General features: G+C 38.7%; 1 protein-coding gene across 5 annotated transcripts in view; it reads right to left on the reverse strand.

Moving 5' to 3' along the window:
- The window catches only part of VWA3B (von Willebrand factor A domain containing 3B), a 189,355-nt gene that overhangs the window by 19,977 nt on the left and 144,631 nt on the right, over positions 1-24,747 (reverse strand). For all 5 annotated transcript variants that reach the window (XM_060187501.1, XM_060187502.1, XM_060187500.1 and 2 more), the window contains 3 exons: positions 22,351-22,469; positions 18,720-18,770; positions 12,348-12,552 (listed from right to left, as the gene is read on the reverse strand). In XM_060187501.1, coding sequence (XP_060043484.1) covers positions 12,348-12,552; positions 18,720-18,770; positions 22,351-22,469 — 375 coding nt within the window. The remainder of the gene's footprint in view (positions 1-12,347; positions 12,553-18,719; positions 18,771-22,350; positions 22,470-24,747) is intronic.

The following is a 24,747-nucleotide window of genomic DNA, read 5'->3' on the forward strand; positions in this document are numbered from 1 at the left end:
GAACTGTACTGTAGTGTTTTTCCTCTCGATCTAGCTCTTTTTAAATTTATTTGATACAGAGAAATTGAGAGGGGAGGGAGATAGTGAAGGGGAGAGACAGAGACACCTGCAGCCCTGCTTCACCACTCGTGAAGCTTTCCCCCTGCAGGCGGGGACCAGGGGCTTAAACCTGGGACCTTGCACACTGTAATGTGTACGCTTAACCAGGTGTGCCACCACCTGCCCCCCGTAACTCTTTAGCTCTATATATCTCTATCTTTCACCTTCTGTCAGAAAAAGAAAGAAAGAAAGAAGAAAAGAAGGACAGGAAGAAAGGAAGGAAGAAATGGCCTCTGAGCCTCACTGATGACCTTGTACAAAATATGTGTGTGTGTGTGTGTGTGTGTGTGTGTGTGTGTGTGATAATACACTGCTGAGAGAAATTAAATCTCTAACAAGTGGAATGACATATTTATGAATAGGAAGACTTGGTGTTAAGACTTGTAGCTAATTTCCCCAGACTGATCTGTACATTCAATAGAACTTACAGAAAAATCTTGTTTTTTTTCTTTCTTATTTTTGTCTTTTTTTCTTATTGTTGCAAGGAACTCACCACCCTGGGCTTTTCTTTTTCTTTTTCCAGACAGAAATAGAGGGATGGGGGGAGGAAAAGATACCAAGGCACATATGTTCCAGTGTGGTGGGGGCCAGGTTTGAACCTGGGTAGTGCATGTGTTAACACAGGTGTTCTATCCAGGTGAGCTATCCTCTTAAGTCCTAGTTTTCTGATTTTTTATTCTTTGCAAAAACTGACAGGTTGATCCTAAAACACGATCATAAATGTAAGGAATGTAGAGAGTAAAGCAATTTGGAGGGCTTGAACTTCTTGATTTCAAACTTCAGTGATTGCAAAATTTGTACTGACCTAAGAATACTCATGATCAATGGAAAAGTGAGAGAATAATCTTAACATTTCTCTTCAGTTGATTTTTTGACACTTTGGAACAAATTTTGGCAGTTCATTTAAAATTTAAACATAGACTTAGCATATATCTGACAATACCTTTATGAGGTATTAACAGAAATGTAATTTTTAAAAGCTTATTTATTTTCCTTTTGTTGCCCTTGTTGTTGTAGTTATTATTGTTGTTGTTACTGAGAAATGTAATTTATTGCTATAGTACATAAAGGTTTTTACATGAGTGCTCACAGTAGCATTATTCAAAAATGAAAAGCTGGAAATCATCCAAACCAATGCATTGCCACCGAAGTTAATTATATATGAAATCTATAGAAAAGGCAAATTTATAGAGACAAACCAATAAGTGGTTACCTGGGACTGGTGTGTAAATTGATTACAAATGGTCCTAAGAGAACCTTTTGGCATGCAGAATGACCTTGGGTTCTGTACTCTCAGAGCGATAAAGAATAGGAAAGCTACCAGGGGAGGGGTTGGGATAGGGAGATCTGGTGGTGGGAATTGTGTGGAATTGTACCCCTCTTATCCTATGGTTTTGTCAATGTTTACTTTTTATAAATAAGAAAAAGAGAGAGAGAGAAAAAAAGAGAACCTTTTAGAGGAAGGTGGAAATATTCTGAAATAGGATGTTAGTAGTTTATAGCTCTCAGTTTTAATAAAATCATTGAATTGAAATAGGTTAACTTTATGGTGTGAAAAACTATACCTTTATAAATGCCTTTTAAAATATTTATTTATTTATTTATTTATTTTTGATGGGTGAGAGATACAGAGAGAAGATAGAGACAGAGAGGGACCGGAGCCTCAGGATGAGAAGCTTTTTGCATAACCATTATGATGTCTTCCCAGCTCTATAAATGTCTCCCCAGCTCTTTTTCTAAAGGTAAAAGTAGCCATTTATATCTGGTATATTGTATGGACTTTCTCAAGATATTTTACATACTATATACTATGTGAGTGAATACAGAAGTTGCTGAATCTATTCCTTTCAAAAAAAATTTATTGGGCAATTAATGTTTTACAGCTGACAATAAATACAGCAGTTTTCACATGCATAATGAATCTACTCTTCTTTTAATTTCTTTATTGGGGAATTAATGTTTTACATTCAATGGTAAATACAATAGTTTGTACATGCATAACATTTCCTAGTTTTCCATATAACAATACAACCCCCACTAGGTCCTCTGTCATACTTTTTGGACATGAATCTACTCTTAAAAGATCAACCAAACCATTTTACCTCAAATTGCTTCACCGAAGAAGCCAGGTTTCTATAATAGCTTCTCCACTGGACTTAGGCTTTGGCAAAGGGGATACTTTTCAACCATTTAAAAAAAATATTTTCAGTTGGTACTTTCTGTGTGTTAAAAATAAAATAAAGGTCGAAGCTCCAGGTATTGTTAGAGCTAACTGTCAACACCCAAATCCAGCATAGAAGCAATTACAGAAGCCAGAACTCCTACCTTCTGCACCCCCAAAACAACTTTGATCCATACTCTCAGTGGTAGAGAAATGATAGGAGGAAGAGGATAAGAGCTGAACTTCAGCTCCATCAGGTCCCAGAGAGAGAGAAGATGAAAAGGGGAGAGATATTTGGATGAATAGGGTCATATGTGACTTGGAGGGGAAGAAAGGACTGGATTTGGAAGAAAAAGGGGGCAATTATGTACAAATGTAGACAGATAGCTGTAGTGATCATGGTTAACCCATGTCTGCAACCTTGGGAGAACTATGGTGGACTGCAATGGAAGGATCAGGGATTCTGAACTCTGGTGGTGGGAATGGTGTGGAATTGTACCCCTGTTGACATGTAATTATGTCAATTAATATTGAATCACTAATAAAAAATACATTTTAAAAAGTATCCCATTCAAGTCACTCACACACCTTTGAGTTTACCTGAAAGATCCATGGCAGATACTAAAAGGCTTTGTATACAAAACTTATATTTACTCAGCTTTTGTTTCCAACTGTCATTATTCTTGACAGTGATTAATTTCTGGTTGTTTCTATAACATATAGCTTTATGACAAGAAGCATTCACTTCTGTGTAGAAGTGACTCCACTTTTAAGCATGATTGTAGGCCTGTGAATAGAGATAGCCCTATTCCTAAATCAATATATATAGTAATCACTACCAAAATAGATATGTATTCATGAAGCTACAAACACAAGAATACCTTTTGGTGGAACAAAGAAGTACATGACATATTTCTGGGATTTTAGCATTAATATTACTTCATAAGCCTATTTTTAGTTAGGAATTAAACAAAGGCATTCTACCTAAATGTCTATTGATAGATGACTGGATAAAGATGTTGTGGGAGATATACTGAGTGAAACACTATTCTGCCATTAAAAAGGTGACAGTACATCTTTTGCGACAAAAGGAATAGAATTGGAAGTGAGAATGCTAAGTAAAATAAGAAGTGAAAAATAACTACTGAAGATTTTACACATATGCAGGATATAGGTAACTGAAGTAAATAAACTTGCAATAAACAAAATAACAATCACACTGATCTTAGATTGTGAAAATATATGGTAGTTGTGGGGGGAACAGGCAGGGAAAGTGGAGCAAAAGGATCTCTGGTATGTGGTACTGGAAGTTTGGTGACAGATGTGATGAGTAGTATACGCAGATATGCCTGTGTGAAACTATACTCCAAGAACTTTATAATATTGTAAACCAATATTAAGTAAGTGTGAGAGATATAGAGAAATCAACTAAGGTATTCCTTCAGTGGGGTAGAAGATGCCCACTAAAATGGAGGGGGTGGGTCAGAACATTCTCTTGGGTCAAAGAAGAGTCCACCACTCCATTATGGAGATTCTCTGTAAGTTACCCATAATACATTCCTATATTAATCTCAGGGATATGCCTGCTTCTTCCTTTGGACATAAAATTACTTTATTTTGGGGAATTTATTTGTTCCCATTATTTGACAAATGTATATTCAAGTGAGACATTTCTACCACTGTACAATAAATTAGGTTACACCACAGAGAAAGCAGAGTAACTATGGCAAAACATGTCTATATGGTCAAGTTTAAAAACAACAGTTCATCCCACAGAAAAAGGATCACTGGCTTTTCATGGCAAAAAAACATGTAAGTAAGGCAGCTAGACATGCCATGTCTTTAGACACAATGTTGATAGTATCTTTCCAGAAAGATGATCTGTGTGTGTGTGTGTGTGTGTGTGTGTGTGTGTTTTAAATCTTGCCAAAGGCTTGAAGATTTATGTGCAGATTATAGGAAAGAACATTCCCACTCTTGTTCCTTTCTTGGCACACCCCATAATATACAGAAACCAAGTACATCACTAGGATTTTAAAAGAAATCCATTAATAATGACCATCAAAGGGGTAAAGAGTGAGAATAAGAAAGGCTAGTTTTAAATACAGAAACTGACGGGAGTCAGGAGGTAGTGCAGCAGGTTAAGCGCATGTGGTGCGAGGCACAAGGACTGGTGTGAGGATCCTGGTTCGAGCCCCCTGCTCTCCACCTGTAGGGGAGTCGCTTCACAGGTGATGAAGCAGGTCTGCAGGTGTCTTTCTCTTCCCATCTCTGTCTTCCCCTCCCCTCTCCATTCCTGTCTGTCCTATATGACAACATCAACAACAACTATAACCACAACAATAAAACAAGGGCAACGAAAGGGAATAAATAAATAAATAAATAAACAAATAAAAAGAAACTGACATTTTCAAGGCTTTATCTCTGGATGCGTAACAATACCTGCACACTTTCCCCATATTTGGGAGCTTCTCTCTGCCCTTATCCAGCTTACTAGTCCTATCCTCAACTCTGACACCATCTTCTCAGACAATACTCCTAGCCCACCTGCATGTTACTATCAGGCTCAGGCAAAAATTAGTAAAGTCACGGGCCCCTTGGAATATACCTAATAGATTCCCAGCTCCTTCCAATATGAAGATCCCAAATTTCTTTTTTTTTTATTTAAAACTTTATTTTTATTTTTGTATGTCTTTTTATATTTATTTATTTTCCCTTTTGTTGCCCTTGTTTTATTGTTGTTGTTATTGATGTCATCATTGTTAGGACAGAGAGAAATGGAGAGAGGAAAGGAAGAATGAGAGGGGGAGAGAAATATAGACACCTGAAGACCTGCTTCACTGCTTGTGAAGTGACTCCCCTGCAGGTGGGGAGCCGGGGGCTCAAACCGAGATTCTTACTCTGGTCCTTGAGCTTTGCACCACATGCACTTAACCCACTGCACTATCGCAAGAAGACCCTAAATTTCATCTGCTATACTTTTTTTTTTTTTTTTGCCTCCAGGGATATCACTGGGGTTGGTGCCTGCACTATGAATCCACTGCTCCTGGAGGCCATTTTCCTCATTTTGTTGATCTTGCTTTTATTTTTATTGTTGTTATTGCTGCTGTTGTTGAATAGGGCAGACAGAAATCGAGAGATGGGGGTAAGACAGAGAGGGGGAGAGAAAGATAGATAATACCTGCAGACCTTCTTTACTACTTGTGAAGTGACCCCACTGCACATGGGGAGACTGGGACTTGAACCTGGATCCTTATTCCGGTCTTTGAGTTTTATGCCACGTGCACTTAACCTGCTGTGCTACTGCCTGGCCCTCCATCTGCTATACTTTTACCTTTAGGCTCCTGATTATTAAACACATTGTTCTGCTTTATATCTTAATGCTTTTTAGCTACCAAGTTTCAGATGCCAACCTGACTTCCCTGGGCAGATGACCTCACCAATGTACCCTGGAATCCTACAGTAGAGCCCTGCCTCACTATGGAACGATAGAAACAGGCTGGGGGTGTGGATTAACCTGTCAATGTCCATGTACAGTGGAGAATCGATTAAAGAAGCCAGACTTTCCACCTTCTGCAACCTATAAAGATCTTTGGGGAGTTGGACACAGCGGGTTAGGCTCTGGTGGTGCAAAGCCAGAGTAAGAATCCTGGTTCGAGCCCCTGGCTCCCCACCTGCAGGGGAGTCACTTCACAAGCAGTGAAGCAGGTCTGCAGGTGTCTATCTTTCTCTCCCCCTCTCCTCTCCATTTCTCTCTTTTCTATCCAACAACGACAATATCAATAATAACGTCAACAACAACAGTAAAACAAGGGCAATAAAAGGGAATAAATAAACATAAAAAAAAAATCTTTGGTCCATACTCCCAGGGGAATAAAGAATAGGGAACTTCCAATGAAAGAGAGGGGATATGGAACTCTGGTGGTGGGGATTGTATGGAATTATACCCCTCTTGTGCCACAGTCTTGTCAATCATTATTAAATCACTAATAAAATTTAAAAAAAAATACCTGCACACTAGCTGCAGTGAGGAAGTTGACAGGTAATGAAGTTAGCAGTAAAGATGCTATCCATTAGGAAATTTGATTTTTGCATTGCCTCCAAAATTCTGAGATTCCTAATCACTTCTTTGCCAGATTCAACTGGCAGGTAATATAGACCCAATCTAGAAATAAGGCCACCTTTCTTTGATTTCAGTTCTTAGTTTTAAAGTCATGCTCTAAGGTTTGCACTGGTATTTGCATTAGAGGGGAAAGTGAAAATGCTGAATGTTTAACATCTAGAAAATTTACATTTTACATACAACATGCTTCCACATCAGGTACAGAATGTATTTATACTATCTAACTAGAATTAGTCATTGACTCAAAAGTCTAAAACAAAAAAACTAAAACCATGACTATCTTGTCTGCCCCAAAACATTAAACTCTGCCACATGCAATCTCCAAACTGCACTAGAAGCAGCTCCAACAGTTCTTCTGTCTGTTTGGACCTTAAAGCCATATGACTGAAGTAATGAAGGTATTTTATATGCAGTATTGGGTAGGCTTTGACTTTTCTTCTCTCCAGGATATCTAATGATACAAAGAGAACATTTGCAAACTGTCCTAGGGAATAATTAAACTCCCTTTAAAGCCTAGGTGAGGAGCTCAGGACCACTCTGGGGCATATTCTGACCTTTAAGATATCTTCTTTCATTTAGAGATAGAATTACCCTGATCCAGGGTCTGCATCCCCTTAAAAATAATAATAATCAACCCACATCTGTGATCTTGGGAGAACTACTACTGTTTCCAATGGAGGGAATGAATCACAGAACTCTGGTGGTGAGAACAGTGTGGAATTATACTCCTAGTATCTTATCATTTTGTAAATCAATACAAAATCACTAGAGAGAAAGTGAAGGTAGGGCCATAGAGAAAATAGGTAAAAAAAAAAAAAAAAAAGATATATCAATAAATAGAAAATATAAAAACAGACAGTGATAGATATAAAGTCATCCTTATAGATTTAAGTCAACCCATACCTGTGACCTTGGGAAAACTCCTGCAGTTTCTCATAAGAGAGGATGAGGACATAGAACTCTGGTGGTGGGAACGATGTGGAATCATACTTCTATTACTACATAATTTTATAAATCACTAATAAAATAATAATAATAGCTATTATTACTATTTTTATTATTTAAAGGACTCTGGAAAGAGTGTGTGTGGGGGGGAGACCTTATAGGAAAACAAGAATCCAGAGTTAGACGTTTCTGCCTCTTCCCGTGGGCCATGAAATTATTGACCCAGGGCAAAAAGAGTTGGAAGATTTAGGTAAGCTTTCCTTCCAAGTATATTTGCATTTGAAGGAAAGCAAACTGTTATGCTAAAGTAGTGAAGTTTAGTAAACTTTCCTGCTTCCGCCCCACTGTTAGAGGAGAAACAGAGTCAGATTACAAGGCCTGTCAGGAGCACAGTGGGTCAGGGCTGGGGTTTACAGGGACAAGGAGGATAATACATTGAGTACAAGGCCTAATTGTCTTGACCTTTAAGGAGTCTTGGGTAGGTAACCTTGATAATTTCTGGAACCATCCGTTCCACCCCGGTTCCATGGCTGCCAGTTCTTAGCAACATCGCCCCGCCAGATATTCGTCGGGATGCGGCATCATCTAAGTTCATTTCCCACGTCTACGCTCGACCGGACCTGCCAATATACGCGGATATCTTCGCCCACCCTGTTCAACGCTTGACGTCTCGTCACCCAATCTGGTCCCCTATGCCTACACTGAACTTCTCTGTTCCAGTCTCTTGGAAACAGAGCTGGCAGTCAGCTGAGGTAAAGAACAAACACCTCATCACAGACCCCTGCAAGCGTCAACCCGGCTTTGACCCAGCACGTTATGATTGGGCCCTCCTCAATCGCTATCGAACAGGCCATGGCCAGTGCGCCGCTATGTTCCATCGCTGGGGAGCCAGAGACGACCCGAACTGCCCCTGCGGCTACAGACAGACTATGACCCACATAGTCAACGACTGCCACCTCTCCAGATTCAAAGGAGGTCTCGAAACTTTACATCAGGCTCAACCTGACGCTGTTGACTGGCTACGGAAGAAGGGCAAACGCTAGAAGAAGAAACCTTGCTTTGATATTCAAAGTTGCCTGGGGGTGTGCTTTTATGGAATCGTTTTCCCCACCTCCTCAGGGAGTAGTATAACTAGAAAACACTGAGAAACACATCACCTCCCTTTCCAGGAGCTGCCTGGGGAGCAGATCATTTGAGTGGATGGCCTTATTCTCAGCCCACCTTGTGACTGGTTCCTTGTGCAGTGAGTGGCCCCTTAGGATGTGGGGGAAATACATAGAGATGAAAGCTAGATTGCAAAAGTCCTCCCCTCACCTGTACCACTACAACACTGGACTGTGCAGAAAAGTTAGCTCCCTCAGAAGTTGAATCTCCAACTATCAGTAGATAGCCGCTCAAAGGGTTTTTATAAAGGACAAAACTTTGTGCTTTCTTTTGATGATAGCAGTAAAGGAACCTGATTGATATACATTTGATGCCTAATAAAATCATTTCTCTAGCTTGAAGAGCAAACCTGTAACACATTCACAGGAAGTACCCCTCATTGCCCTTTGAGAGAAAAATCAAGGAGAGAAAAATGACATATTTAAAATATTTGATCTGAAAATTACAGCAGCTTTGAGATCTGTAATTTGGATATTACTGATCCTATCCATATGCTGCTGCTCCAGAGATGAAGAAAAGTCACACATTATTATTATTTATTTTATTATTATTTGTATTAAAATTTTTATTAGCATTATTTCCTTATTGGAAGGAGACAGCAAGAAATCGAGAGGGAAGGGGTGATAAAGAGGGAAACAGAGAGACACCTGCTCCACCACTCTCAAAGCTTTCCCCCTGCAGGTGGTGACAGGGGACTTGAACCCATATCCTTGCGCATTGTGCCATGTGCGTTCAACCAGGTCCCCTGGTCGGTCTCCCATTTTGTGCTGACGTTTTGCCTGAGACCCCTTTGGCATCAGTATTCTATTTAATTCTTGAGTAAATCTCCCCTCAGCTGCACCTGATGTTTTGTCTGAGACCCCCTAGTATCACATGGGGCATCCAGGTGAGAAAGTTCAGTGTATTTAAAACATTGTACGCAAGAAAACTGAAAAATATAGATTCCAATATTTCAAATATACCAGGATATATACCCTTCTCTCTCTCTCCATATGTATAAATATATATTCCACAACGAGCATCAATCTAAAAATTCAGTAATGTCACAGAGTTTAAGATAATGCCAAATTAAAAGAAGAATATAAAATAACTGTGGATACTGACTACATCTAAGTAAAAAAGTTGTTCAAGAAGAAAAAACAAAACTGAAAATAAATTAACCAGTGACAAAGATAAGATAGTCTGACAAAAATTACTTTTCTCCCTGGGGAAGAAGGGTAAAATTTCAGCTCCAATGTAGGAGGATGGGGGTAGGAGCACAGATCTTTAGTGGTAGGGATGGTGTTTCTATACTCCTATTAACTTATAGCCTTATAAATCACTATTTATTCATTATGACAGGGGGAAATATATTGTCTCGAGTTCTTTAAATGCATAGATTTCAGTTCTGAGAATATATTCCTCCTTTAGTCTAAGCACTCAATGTTTCAAATTTGTAAACTGAATTCGGACACTGGGCTTAAATTGTTAAAGTATTTTTAATAATAACTTTTTCTGAAATATTAAATCACCTATAATCTCAGGTCAAGTAGGTCAGAAGCAACTGGTGCTGTCAGTATCTAAGATAAGTTATTTGTAAATAGCATTAAATAACATAAATCATGGTGAGATCTTATATGGTACAATAATTCCTAACCATGGGATTTTCAAAGTAAACCAAGCTCCCAATTAACTATTGCCTTCTTAAACTCTTAAAAAGCAAGGAACCTTCCTCATTCTCTTTAAAATCTATACTCCTGGGAGTCAGGCGGTAGCACAGTGGGTTAAATGCAGGTGGCACAAAGCGCAAGGACCAGCGTAAAGATCCTGGTTCAAGCCCTTGGGTCTCCACCTGCAAGGGAGTTACTTAACAGGCGGTGAAGCAGGTCTGCAGGTGTCTATCTTTCTCTCCACCTGTCTGTCTTCCCCCTCCTCTCTCCATTTCTCTCTGTCCTATCCAACAATGAAAACATCAATAACTATAACAATAAAAAAAAGGGCAACAAAAGGGAGTAAATAAATAAATAAATATAAAAAAAATTTATACTCCCAGGGGGTTAAAGAATAGGAAAGCTATCAGGGGAGGGGGTGGCATACAGAGTTCTGGTGGTGGGAACTGTGTGGAGTTGTAACCCTCTCATTCTATGGTTTTGTCAATGTTTCCTTGTTGTTTTCGATGGGTTATGTTGTTTTCACCGGGCTGGCTTCACGGGTGGGTAACAGACGACCAGGGACTCATGGTTGAGCTGTAGGCAGTATCTCTTTATTCATGCAGGACGCAGCTAAGCTAAACTCAAGTTAAAGTAAAACTCACAATGCTGTCTTTATATATACTTGCCAAGTAGGGTGGAAACAGGATGTGACATAGAGAGGGTGGAGAGAAAAATGACTGGTGAAAATCAGAGTGTGACAAGGAGGGGGTGGAGCAGGCGAGAATCCTATCACTGAAGCACCAATGCCCTGGAGGGAGGGTGGTACTTGTTAACAGTGGTTATGTAAATAGAATAGTGTTAAGCAGGGGGGATTTAAACCAAATGGAACAGAAGGGGTCTCATGCATACCAACATTTCCTTTTTATAAATAAATAATTTTTAAAAATAAATAAAAAGATACATAAGGCCAGGATAAAAAAAAATCCATATTCTCTCTCCCAGAGAGGTTTCAGAGGTCCTGAAACCTCTGGGACATTTCTTCATGCTTCTCCTCTTGATCCCCTGTCATGTGATACTGCCTCTGTTGACTTCAACTAAATCAGTGCAACCAGTGCCACCATGCCACATTTCACATCAGCCTATATCCAGAGACACCAAGTCTGAAATATTAGCCCTCCAGCTCCAATAATCTGCCACGAAGTTGCAGATGCTACCATAATGCCATTCTGACTTCCCTGGACAGTAGACTTCACCAATGTGTCCTAACACCTCACCTTTCCAGAGCCCTACCCCACTAGGGAAAGACAGAAACAGGCTGGGGATATGGATCAACCTGCCAATGTCCATGCCTAGCAAAAAAGTAATTACAGAAGCCAGACCTTCCATTTTCTGCACCCCAAAAAGAATTTTGGTCCATGTTCCCAGAGAGATAGAGAATAGGGAAGCTTCCAATGGAGGGGTTGGGACAGGGAACTCTGGTGGTGGGAACTGTATGGAATTGTACCCTTGTTATCTTACAATCTTATTAATCGTTATTAAATCTCTAATACAAATATTTTTCTCTATAAATAGATTGTTTTAATAATAATAGATAACTTTTATGAAGGGCTTTTGGTAAAAAAAAAAAAAAAACTTAATGGGTAAGGGAAATAGTATAATGGTTATGCAAACAGATTCTCATGCCTGAGGCTCTAAAGTCCCAGGTTCAATCCCCCTCACCACTATAAGCCAGAGCTGAGCAGTGTTCTGGTGTTTCTGTGTATCTCTCTCTCTCTCTCCATCTCTCTCAAAAATAAATTTAAAAATTTAAAGAAATACTTAACATGTTCATTTTAATCTTATAACAACCCCAAGATGCAGGTATTACTAACACTCCTATTTTACAGATAAAAAACAACTAAGATTTAGTGGGTAGACAGAGTAAATAAATGCCCAAGTTTACACTGGAATTACATGGCAAATAGCAGGTTAGACCCTCATTTGGCTCATGCTGAAGTCAAGTATTTAATCTAGCATTATATTTTAGCTTTATTTGTCAATTTTAAGACCTATATATATTAAAAAGCAAATGGAAATTCCTATCTGTTGAAAAGGGCACTGAGACTTTAACTATATGGGCCTTAACTCTTAGCTATCAATGATGAAAAGTAGGAGAAAGAAGAAGCAGGCCAAACAAAGGTGCACTAGAGAGAGGGAAGGAAACAGATGCTTCCATGGCACTCACCTCTCCCAGTGTCTTGTTCAAATAATTCTCCTTCTTTGCAGCTTCCTGGAGTTCCATGGCCTGCTGGATATACATTTTCCCAGCCAAGATTTCATTTTCCAGCATTGACAGCTCTTTCAACGAAATGGGCCAATTCAACCGCTCTAATGCTTCGTTTAAAGCTGCTTTATTTTCCAAATAGCGCATTGGTTTGTTTGCATCCAACCTAAGGAAGGAAGCAGGGGAGGGAGGAAAAGGAAGAAAAGAAACAAAGAAAGGTAAGAAAAGCCAGTTTTTGGTAAACCCTTCTCTAAGAAAAATCTGCCAGTTTATCTGGCAGAGTCAGGGCTATCTTCTCTGGTTCACTGGTATTTAGACAGCTTGCACCAGTTAAAAATAACTATGTCAACAGTTCCATTTTCTAAATAAATTAAAAGAAAAGAAAAACAAAAAAGGAAAAAATAAATATCTCTGAATTATGGTAGGTTTTTTTTTCTCACTACTTACTTTTTTGCTTGTTTATTTTATGAAAGCAATGATCAGCTCTTGTGGTGATGTGGGGACTGAGCCTGGGACCTCAGAATGCCAGGCATGGAAGTCTTTTTCAGGGCTAGGAAGTGGTGCACCTGGTTGATTGCACACATTACAGTGCACAAGGACCTGGGTTCAAGCCCCTGGTCCCTACCTGCAGGGGGAAAGCTTCACAACTGGTGAAGCAGGGCTGCAGGTGTCTCTCTCTCTCCCTCTCCCTTGCCTTCTATCTCTTCCCACCATCTCTCAATTTCATTCTGTCTCCATCCAGTAATAAATAAATAAATTTAAAAAAAAATAAAAAAGCCTTTTTCATAACCACTATGCTATATCCCAGGTCCTCTCATTACTTATCTTGATTATTTGATTTTATTGAAGCTTGATACAAAAAGAACTTTTGTTGGTTTTCAGCAATTTTAGGGGTAGGTATATTTGGAACCATTCATTTCTCCTTAGGCCTAACATGGCAGAAACAAAAATGAGCTTCAAAGAAAATCCATATAATTACATCTAACAGTGATTCTGAAAAGCAAAAACGAACAACAAACCCACATACTTGCCTCAGTACAGCAACTCTACTAGTTCATCTCCTCTCTTTCTTGCGAATCTAAATAGATCCCAAATTTCTAGTTTCACTGTTGTGGTACACAAAGAATGAAAAACTCAAACTTTTGAAAAGATTTTTTAAAAAATTTATTTATTTATTTTCCCGTTTGTTGCCCTTGTTGTCTTTTTATTGTTATTGTAGTTGTTATTGTTGTTGTTATTGATGTTGTTGTTAGATAGGACAGAGAGAAATGGAGAGAGGAGGGGAAGACAGAGAGAGGGAGAGAAAGAGAGACATCTGCAGACCTGCTTCACCATTTGTGAAGCGACTCCCCTGCAGGTGAGAAGCTGGGGGCTCAAACTGGGATCCTTATGCTGGTCCTTGCCAACTTCCGAAAAATCAAACTTTTTATGAGCTGATGATCAGGTTCACCAGCAAGGCATGATGACGCAAGTCCTAGATTCCATTCCCAATCCTAGCTACCTCTAAATCAGACAGTCCTGAAAGATGAGAGGAAGAGGGGAGAAAGAATTATGAAATAAGAAACCTCAGGTTCTTATACCCATAGAAATATCAATTGAAGAATGATTCTTAGACACTTGGACCAAATTGTCTTTGTGAGGATTACAGAAACAAGTTAAAAGGCTACAACAGCACTCTGGATAGGCACAAAGCTAAGAAGAGCAGGAGTGGAAGAAAGTACCAAAGTCTTGTGTTTTATCTGGCCTAACCCATCCTACTCTTTGGCATTGTTCCATTTAAGGAGGATAAATTTCTTGTTTTTACTTAGCCAAAAAATTTATTATTGGGGCTCGGTGCCTGTATGTCATTTTCTTTCTTTTTGATAGTGGGTGAGAGAGCAAAACAGACAGATACTTGCAGCAATGCTCCTTTGTGCCTGAGCCTAGGTCCTTGTGGATCATAATGTGTGTGCTCTACTGGGTGAGTCACCAACTAGCCTGAGAGGGAAAGGGAAAAGAAGAATGTACATCTGACATTTGGCTTTAGGGGGGTGTTTCTGAGTCTTATTTCTGTCTCATCTGACTCAGAACCTGATGACAACAGGATGATACTTTGGATGTCAGGATCTGGGTCATTGAAAAAAAATGATACCTTAGTTACTGCAGTACCAAAGGCAGACACCAGGGGGGAGCAAGAGATTATGGGTGTGTCAGAACAAAATGGGGCAAATTTCTGCTTTTATACATAATAAGCCTAGAGAGGACAACCCTCCCCCCCCAAAAAAAAAAGGTTTGGGAGAGTCCCAGAATGTCTTAGCCAGAATAACTGGTAAGTTTCCACCTATAAGTAAATAGTCTGTTGGCTGGCAAGATAGCTCACCTGGTAGGATGCTTGCTTTGCTCCACCACACTGGGAAAAGCTGTAGTTATCTTTCTCTCTCTTCCTTTCTATATGAAAAAGTCTGTCTGAGCAGTAAAGTAGAAGTAATACTAAAACAAATAAATCCACTGGACCTTAAAAGACATGAGCTGAGCACGACCAACCAATAGCAGAATATATCTTCTTTTTAGCCAATAGCAGAGTATATATATAAATTTATTTTATTGGATCAATACAGAGAGAAATTGGGGGGGGGAGAAAGAGAAGGGGAGAGAGAAAGAGAGAGAGAGAGAGAGATATCTGAAACAATGCTTCACCAATTATGAAGTTTCCCCTCTGTGTCTGGGCTCAGGTCCTTTGAGCATTGTAACATGTGTGTTCTACTGGTGAGCCACTGCCCAGTACCTCCAATTTATATTCTTTTCAAGTGCACAGAGAACATTTCCCAGGATAATTCACAATAGAAAAAACACTTTTGGGGGGGGGGCAGGCGGTAGTGCACCGGATTAAATGCACATAGTAGGAAGTGTAAGGACCCATGTAAGGATCCCAGTTTGAGTCCCCTGGCTCCCCACTTCACAGGAGGTGAAGCAGGTCTGCAGGAGTCTATCTTTCTATCTTCTATCTTCCCCTCCCATCTCAACTTCTCTCTGTCCTATCCAAACAGAAAAAGAAAAAAAAAAACTTTTTTTTTAACTTGAGAGGAGAGATGCCACAGTAGAGTACAGCTCCACCACTCATGGAGCTACACAAAAGCTAAACTTAAATATAAAAATGATGACTTACTGAAATAGAAGGATGAATATGGGATGATCTCACTCTCAGGCAGAAGTTGAAAAAGAAAAACAAGATGAGAAGAGAAAACACAAGTAGAACCTGAACTGGAGTTGGTGTATTGCACCAAAGTAAAAGACTCTGGGGTGGGTAGGGGGAGAGTACAGGTCCAAAAAGGATGACAGAGCACCTAGTGGGGGTTGTATTGTTATGTGGAAAACTGAGAAATGTTATGCATGTACAAACTATTGTATTTACTGTCAAATGTAAAACATTAATCCCTCAATAGAGAAATTTTAAAAAAAAGAAAAAAAGATGACTTATTGAGGTCATTAAAAACACAAGCACTGCTTATAAAGAGAAACAAATTGAAGAGCAATAAAAATTAATCAACGCATAAGACAGTAATTACAAACTTACATTAACATGCAAATAATATGAAAAATATTATCTGTGACAAAAATGCTAAGAGAAACAGATTATACATGCAAAAAATTAAATTGGATCTCCAATTTACTCTATATAAAAACGTTCACCTAAAGTGAATCAATGACTTAAATGCCAGCACAAAGCCCACAAAAGTAAGAAAACTCTGAGCAAGTGTTTCTGACCTCATCATTTGGTGGTGGAGTCTTGGATTTGACACTAAAAAGGGAAAAAAACAGAATGACTTTTTTCCCCCTCCAGTTGCTGGGCTCAGTGCTGGTGCTGAGAATTCACTGCTTTTAGCCATTTTTTTTTCTTCATCTTATTCGACAGGACAGAGAAATTGAGAAAGGAGAGGTAGGTAGAGTGGGAGAGAGAAAGACACCTGCAGACTTGCTTCACCACTTGTGAAATTTCCCTGCTGCAAGTGAGGAGTGAAGACTTGAACCCAGTTCCTTGTGTGGGTCTTTGTGCTTAGTACTATGTGCACTTAATCAGATACGCCTCCTCCAGGTCCTGATAAACTGACGTCTTAAAAGTTAAAAAAAAAAAAAAAAAAAGCAGAAAGGAACATTGTAAAAATGTGAAAGTCAACCTATGAAGTTGGAAGGAATATTGGCAAATTATATATTCAATAAATGATTAATATTCAGAAAATTAGCTAGAAATAGACCTACCCTATGACACTGCAACTCTTTTCCTGGGGATTTATCCTGAGGAACCAAACACACTCATCCAAAAAGATCTGTGTATACCTATGTTCATAGCAGGACAATTTATAATAACCAAAACCTGGAAGCAGCCCAGGTGTCCAACAACAGATGAGTGGCTGAGTAAGTTGTGGTATATATACACAATGGAATGCTATTCAGTTATTAAAAGTGGTGATTTCATATCATCTTGGATGGAGCTTGAAGCAATCAAGTAAGATAAATTAGAAAGAGAGGATGAATACGGGATGATCTCACCCACAGACAGAAGTTGAAAAACAAGATCAGAAGGAAAAACACTAAGTAGAACTTGGACTAGAGTTGGTAGCTTGCACCAAAGTAAAAGACTCTGGTGTGAGTGGGGGAGGGTTCAGGTCCTGGAACATGATGGCAGAGGGGGACTTAAAGGGGGATTAGTGTTATGTAGAAAACTGAGAAATGCTACACAAGTACAAACTACCTTATTTTGCTGTTGACTGTAAACTATTAATCCCCCAATAAATAAAAAAGGTAATAATTAAAAAATATTCAGTACATTTACAGTTCAAATAAAGAGACAAATCAATGTAAAAATGGGGAAAGACTTTGAACAGACATTTCTTGAAATAAGATATACACAGGGATAACAAACACATAAAAAGGATGTTCAGGGGCTGGGTGGTGGTGCACTCAGTTAAGTGCATATGTTACCATGCATAAGGACCTGGGTTCAAGTGGCCTGCCTGTATGGAGGAAACTTCATGAGTCGTGAAGCAGGTCAGCAGGTATCTTTCTCTTTCTCTATCTCCCCTTCCCTCTCAATCTCTCAATTTCTCTCTGTCCTATCAAATAAAAAATATTTTAAAAAAGTAAAAAAAAATGATGTTCAACATTATTGGTCACTACATATATACAAAAAACCCACAGTGACATACTATTTCACACACACTAGATTGGCTTTGGATAAACCAAAAAAAAAAAAAAAAAGAAAGAAAGAAAATCAAAAATACTGACAAAGAGGAGAGATAAGAATATCCATACATTGTAGTGCCTATGGAGAATAGTTTGATGGTTCCTAAAAAGTAAATATAAAAGCACCCTGTAACCTTGCAAATCAAATCATAGATATGTACTCAAGAGAAATGAAAACATATTATCAACACAGAAACTTGTACATGAATGTATACTGCAGTACATTGCAGAAACAACCCAAATGGTCATCAATGGAAGAATGAACAAGCTGTAGTGTATACTTCTATGTGTCATAATCCAAGCAGAAAAGGGGTGAAGTACTAATATATTCTACAATTGCAGTGGAAAAATAAATATGAAAATGTTTCTTTAATAAGCAGGAGAAATATTCCACTAGGTAGGGCATATGCTTTGTCATCTGCAGCCTTGGTCTGAGATACTGCACCACATGGGAGGTGCTAGAGCACCAGAGGAAGCCCCAGTACTGTGATTTCTCTCCCTCTCTCTGTCTCTATGAACGAAACACAAAGCAGCCTGGAACAGTGAAATCACATGTGCATGAGCCTACAGCTCCACAAAAAATACATTTTTTACATTAAGTGAAAGAAATCAGACATAGATGATTACATGTTGTCTGATATCTTTCTCATAATATATACAGAACTGGCAAGTTCAGAGACAGAAAGCAGACTAGTGGTCACTAGAGCAGAATGACAAAGCACTACTTACTGTGTTAAAAAAAAAAGGCGATTTTTTCTAATTACGAAAGTGTTTTGAAACTAGAGTGGTAGTTTGCTTAACAGTTTGAAAATAAAGGGGCTGGGTGGTGTCACACCTGGTTGAATGTAAATGTTACAGTGCACAAGGACCCAGGTTCAAGCCCTTGGTCCCCACCTGCAGGGGGAAAACTTTGCAAATGTAGGTGACTCTCGGTCTCTCTCTCTCTCTCACTATCTCCTCCTTCCCTCTTGATTTCTGGCTATCGCTATCCAATAAATAAAAAAAGATATTTTAAAAAAGAAAATAACTCTCAAATGAACACTTTAAAACAGCTAATTGGAGGTTATGTGAATTTTTAACAAAAATAAAAAAATAAAGGAGGAACTGACTTACTTTTCTTTTTCCTCTTGAGATAGTGCTCGCCAAACTATTTTATTCAAGCGTCTGTTAAATAAAAATCAACAATAATTATTTAATGACAACATTTCATTTAATAACAAAAGGCTGACCCCATCACTAAGGGTGAAGAGACTTAGGGTGTGTGTGTGGGGGGGAATGTTCTGCACTGGAGGGGAAGGGTACATTGACGATGGGTGAGCTAGAGCATGTTTTGGGAAGATGTGAAATTGTATCTCTGAGACAACAACAGTCTTGTAAGCAACATTTTTCTCACTAAAAATCAATTAAACAAAAAAGTTGACTCTAGGCCCTGAGGAGCTCTTGCAGTAAAAGTCTAACAGAAGTACTGTAACCAATGGACCATGCCACTGTCAAGAGAATATATGGGACTGGAGTGGTGGTGGCCACTTTGTCATGCATGTGACCCAGGTTCAAGTCTTAGTTCCCATGCACTTGGGGGGGGGAAGTTTCAGTGCTGTGTTCTCTCTGTCTCTTTCTGTCTGAAAATGTCTGTCAGGACTGGGTGACAGTGCATCCAGTCCTGAAGTTAGAACTGAAACTTCTGCTGTGAATTTAGGTCTACAGCCTTGATCTAATATTTATATCAAAATAAGATGCAAAAAAAAAAAACCACCTCAGAATCCAGTGTGCTTTGGTAATCTCACTCACAGCTAATGCTCCGTCACACATAGTCAAAGTCACTGTGTCAGTTCTTAAAATATTAAACGGAAGGACTCCTAATACATGGGTACTAAATGTGACCTATAAAATAGCTAGTTTATATCACTATTTTAGCCATAGTCTGAGTTTTCCATTTATTTGTTCATCCTAAACCTTGAATTTGACAACATTTGGAAGTTAAATCTGAATTAGATCAAATTAAAATTAAATGCCAACAATCAAGTATGTATTACTCATACTTTCCTCCTGTAGGAAGGAAAGAGGGGAAGCAAGACTGGCCAAGTCCTGCCCTGGGAGCTAACACCCTCACAGGAGAGACAGGTCTGTGCAGAGGCTGTGAGTACTCTGAGGACCATGCATGTGCAGGGTGAGTAGTGAAAAGTCACCATCAAGAGCCATTCTGAGGAGGACCATTGGCACTGACACTAAAAGGGAAGAGAGGCAGCTGGGATACAGCAGCACTGCAGGTGGAACTGCAAAGCTGGGACACAAAGGCTTACCTGGCACAGGGGAAGGGTAGAGGGAAAAGGGAGTTGCTGTGCAAAAGTTCAGACCAGGGGGCCAGGCGGTGGCACATCCAGTTAAGTGCACATATTACCAAGCATAAGGACCTGGGTTCGAGCACCTGCTCCCTACCTGGAGGGGGTCCACTTCATGAGCAGTGAAGCAGTTCTGCAGGGATCTATCTTTTTCCCCCTCCTTTCTCAATTCTCTCTGTCCTAACTAGTAAAAATTAGAAGAAAAAAAAAAAGGAAACAATGGGGAGAGTGGATTCATAGTGCTGGTACTAAGCCCCAGCAATAACCCTGGTGGCAAAAAAAAAAAAAAGTTCAGACTATTGGAAGGTGTGCCTTGTCATAGCTCACTCTATCTGTAAAAGAAACAAAAGGCAGACAAGCATTCAGAGAAATCCTTAGTAGTCTGGGAGACAGATAACAAAGGTGGTATAAGACAGCCTCAGCTTTTAGGTGAGGGCAGTAGAAGAGGTTTCAGTGTAAGGAGATTTAAAGAGGCGTATGGGGGCATGGTGGGGAAGGTTAGCCTCTAGAATGGATAAGCCACTTCATGTGGCAGGAGTCAGAACACACGAGACATGCTGCAGAAAGACAGTAGGTTTCTTTATGCTAGGTTGGACAACATCATTTACTTTCATGTACTTTGTTTCATTTCTCCTACCCACATGGTGGCAAATGAAAACAAGCGGCTTGTACAGTTCCCAGAACCAAGAATGGGCTTGCCTGGAAAATCTGGGCATGCTCAAAGTTTAATTAAGTGCCATGCACCAAGAATTAATTAAGAACACAGGGCAGGTAGGGGAGATGATTAGAGAACTGGGACAGGGTGAGAATGATTTATCTGATCTTGTGGGGAAAAAAATCCCTCATCTTGGCATTAACCAGCAACTGCTTAAGAGTATGCTTTTCAATTACAGAAGCCAGACCTTCCACCTTCTGCAACCCTCAATGACCCTGGGTCCATGCTCCCAGAGGGATAGAGAATGGGAAAGCTATCAGGGGAGGGGGTGGGTTATGGAGATTGGGTAGTGGGAATTGTGTGGAGTTGTACCCCTCTTACCTTATGGTTTTGTTAATTAATCCTTTCTTAAATAAAAATAAAAATTAAAAAAAAAGAAAAGGAAGAAAGAAGTCAATCATACAAAAAAAAGTATGCTTTTCACTGTAGTAAATTTGATCATCTGCTTGATATTCATGTAAAAAGAAGTTGTTTAAATAATATACACCTATGCTTTCCATGCTCATCATATGGAGGTTTTTTTTTTTTTGGATGCTATTTTTTTTCCATTTTATTGGATATGACAGAGAGAAATTGAGAAAGGAGGGGGAGATAGGGAGAGAGAAAGACAGACACTTGCAGACCCGCTTCACTGCTTGTGAAGCTCCTCACCTTCAAGTGGGGAGCCAAAGGTTCGAACCAGGATCTTTATGTGGGTCCTTACACTTTGTACTATGTGTGCTTAACCCAGTGTGTCACCACCCAGCCCCCATGGAGTTTTATTAGTCCCTTCACAGGCTATTAAATAGCAAAATAATCAAACTCATCCTGCTGAAAGTAAAACTTCACAGATCTTATGGAAACATTTCTATAGATTTTGGAGAAAAGAGTTTCTTTAAAACTGTTGGATATAGTAGGTAACATACTTAGTGCAGAACCTGGCACTTAAGAAATGTTTATGCAGGGGAAAAAGTGATAGGATGAAGATAAAAGGGCTCTGCACTCCAGCTCCATCAGCACCCCGAGAGAGAGAAAGAAAAGGAGAGGGACATATGGAGGTAGTTATGTTGTCATGAGTGGCTTGGAGAGGAAGAGAGGATTGAATCAGAAAAAGAAGGGGCAACTATGTATAAATGTGGACAGACTGTTGGCCCATGTCAATTTAAGGAAACTGGCGGATTGCAGTAGGGAGACTGAAGATTCAGAATTCTGGTGGTGGGATTGGTGTGGATTCAAACCCCTGTCGACATGTAATTATGTTATATAAAAATAAATAATTAAAAAAAGAAAGACCAAAAGGAGAAGAAGAAGGAGGAGGAGGAGGAGGAGGAGGAGGAGGAGGAGAAATGCTGTGTTTGTGACTGCTGTTATTGATATTCTCTATGAACCTTTTTTTTGTGTGTGGAATTGGGGCCTCAAGCAAACACTACTTCACCACTCTGGGCCACTTTTCTCATCTGAATAGACTGAGAAAGACAGAAAGGGGAGAGACATTACAACACTCAAGCTTCTTCCTGCATAGTGCTGGGGCTCAAATATGGGTTGCATGCATAGCAATGCCTATATCCTACCCAGTGAGTTATCTCTCTGGCCCACTTATGAATTTTTCAAATAGTCACTTTACATTTTAAAAAAACTATGCTAAAAATGAGCAAAAACAAAGCAAAATACGTCTCATGTGCATTGAAGAACAGTTAGGAATAATACTCACTTTTCATATGATTTAATTGCCTGCTCCACTTTTTGCTTGTAGATATTAAATCTGACTCCATGGGGATTAATTAAAGTCATCTTATCTGTGTCTTTGCACACATGTGCCAGAGGGAACACCTGCACATTGATACCAAAGGACATTGTCATTTGATGAGTCAAGATGCACCTTCAAAAGTCTATCTGCAGTCTTTTTCCTCATTATAAAATCAATATATTGTAACTGATGATAATTTAGAAAATAATAAAGAAAAAAACATCTTTTCTAGGACACAATAGAACTGATTACTATCTTCAGGTGTCTGTCACAATGATGTGCTTGCAAGAGAAGAATCAGACTTTCATTTTTGTAAATTAATAGCTGGATCAAACTTATTTTTAAAAACATTTTATATTTCATTTTCCCTTGAGAATATCTGATTATAGTTGATATCTTTAAACCACCTTCCTTTTCAGTTTATAAGAAATTCTTATAAATATCAAATAGAGAAGATTTAGTGATCAATGAAAACAAATCCTCTATGAATAGCAGAATGCTAACATCAGAGGGCTTCTTCTGAGTTCTTTCTGTCTGCACCAGTTATTTACTTCTGGGTTTAGGGATGTTTCTGACTCCACCACCATCATCATCATCACCATATATTTATCTGTTTGCATATTACTGATCTTTCTCTAGTACGAAATAAGCTCTATTAGAACAGAAACTTTATTTATTAACTCTTACAATGGTAGAATTTGTTTAATGTGCCCTAAACTAATGTTTGTAGGTAAATAAATGTATGCTCATAAAAAGGTACATTCTAGGGTGGGACCATGAGTGTTATGACATGCAAAGGCCCAAGTGAGCCTTGTTTAGTGAGATGGGACACCAAAATAGTCAAATAACAGAGAACTACACCAAGCAACTTATTTGTCTGTTCTACTTTTTACTTTTAATAATGAACTTGATTCTTGGATGGTTAATTAACGTTATCTCAAACGATCCCAGTATAATTACGGTATAATCACTTTAACTGTCAGTAAGGGGATGGGTTTAGACTACTGCAAAATAGGAGAAAGGGAAAATATTTTTAAAATGGGATACAGAGTTCTGGTGGTGGGAATTGTGTGGAGTTGTACCCCTCTTATCCTATGGTTTAGTCAGTGTTTCCTTTTTATAAATAAAAAATTTAAAAATTAAAATAAAAAATAGTTTAAAGGATTTGGTGTTATAACTTCTTTGTGAACCAAAAATGTAGTGTCATTTTATTATATGTAGTTATTTATTGTAGAATTTTGTCCATATTCATTAGAAGAATCCATGATAATAATTACAGATCACTCCTACTTCTATCACACTCTTCAGTATTAATATTCAACCATTTCATCATCTAGTGAATTTGATCAGTTATGAGTTTGTATTGTCTCTCTGAGGCCTAGAACATAATGATCAGCTATAATCACCCCAAAGCAATGGGGAGCCATTTTTTAAAGGACATTCTTTTAATAAATTACCTACATATCATAAAAAAAATCTTATTAAGAGTGAGGAAATATCACAGTGGTTTATACAACAGACTTTCATGACTGAGGTTCAGAAAACTCAAGTTCCATCCCCATCACCACCATAAATTAGAGCTGAGTAGTGCTCTGGTTAAAAGAACTACATAAAAGCTTGCCAAAATGATTCTGTGTACAAAAACTCCAACACACACACACACACACACACACACACATGCACACACCAAAAATGAAAGCTGCACAAACCATCAATCAGAATGTCAATTCCCCTGAGAAAAAATTATTTGAGTCATCTATTAAAATAATTACTTTATATTAATTATGATTCAGTTGTTTAAAGATGCAATAATTAGGGTGGGGTAGACAGCATAATGGTTATGCAAAGAGACTCTCATGCATGAGGCTCCAAAGTCCCAGGTTCAGTCCCTTGCACCACCGTAAACCAGAGCTGAATAGTACTTTGGTAAGAAAAAAAAAGATGTAGTAATCATATAAAGCATAAAAATATTCAGAAGTGCTCTAGGAAGAAAAATAGACGGGGAAAACAATAACATTTTACATATAAAATCTTGGGAAAAGTAGACATGAGAATTGAAAACTGTAATAATTCCATAGTTAAAACATCAAAACTCAAGATATAACTATAGGCAAATTAAAAAAAAAAAAGAGGAGCAAATAATCAACTTGTAAGCAGCTTAACAGTTAAATCTCACTTTTATTCAGCCACAGGAATTCAGCACATGGTTCCTAAACAATGTTACAGGAAAGAAGCAAAAATGGTGTGCTAAAAGATAAGTAAAATGGACTCTGAAAACTAAGATTGAAGGATTTTTTTTAAAAGAAAAAGCTTAAGGCAACACATCATATAAACATTTAGAAGGGGGAAAAAATACTCCTT

The sequence above is a fragment of the Erinaceus europaeus genome, chromosome 3 (assembly GCF_950295315.1).
Source record: "Erinaceus europaeus chromosome 3, mEriEur2.1, whole genome shotgun sequence".
Classification (NCBI taxonomy): domain Eukaryota; kingdom Metazoa; phylum Chordata; class Mammalia; order Eulipotyphla; family Erinaceidae; genus Erinaceus; species Erinaceus europaeus.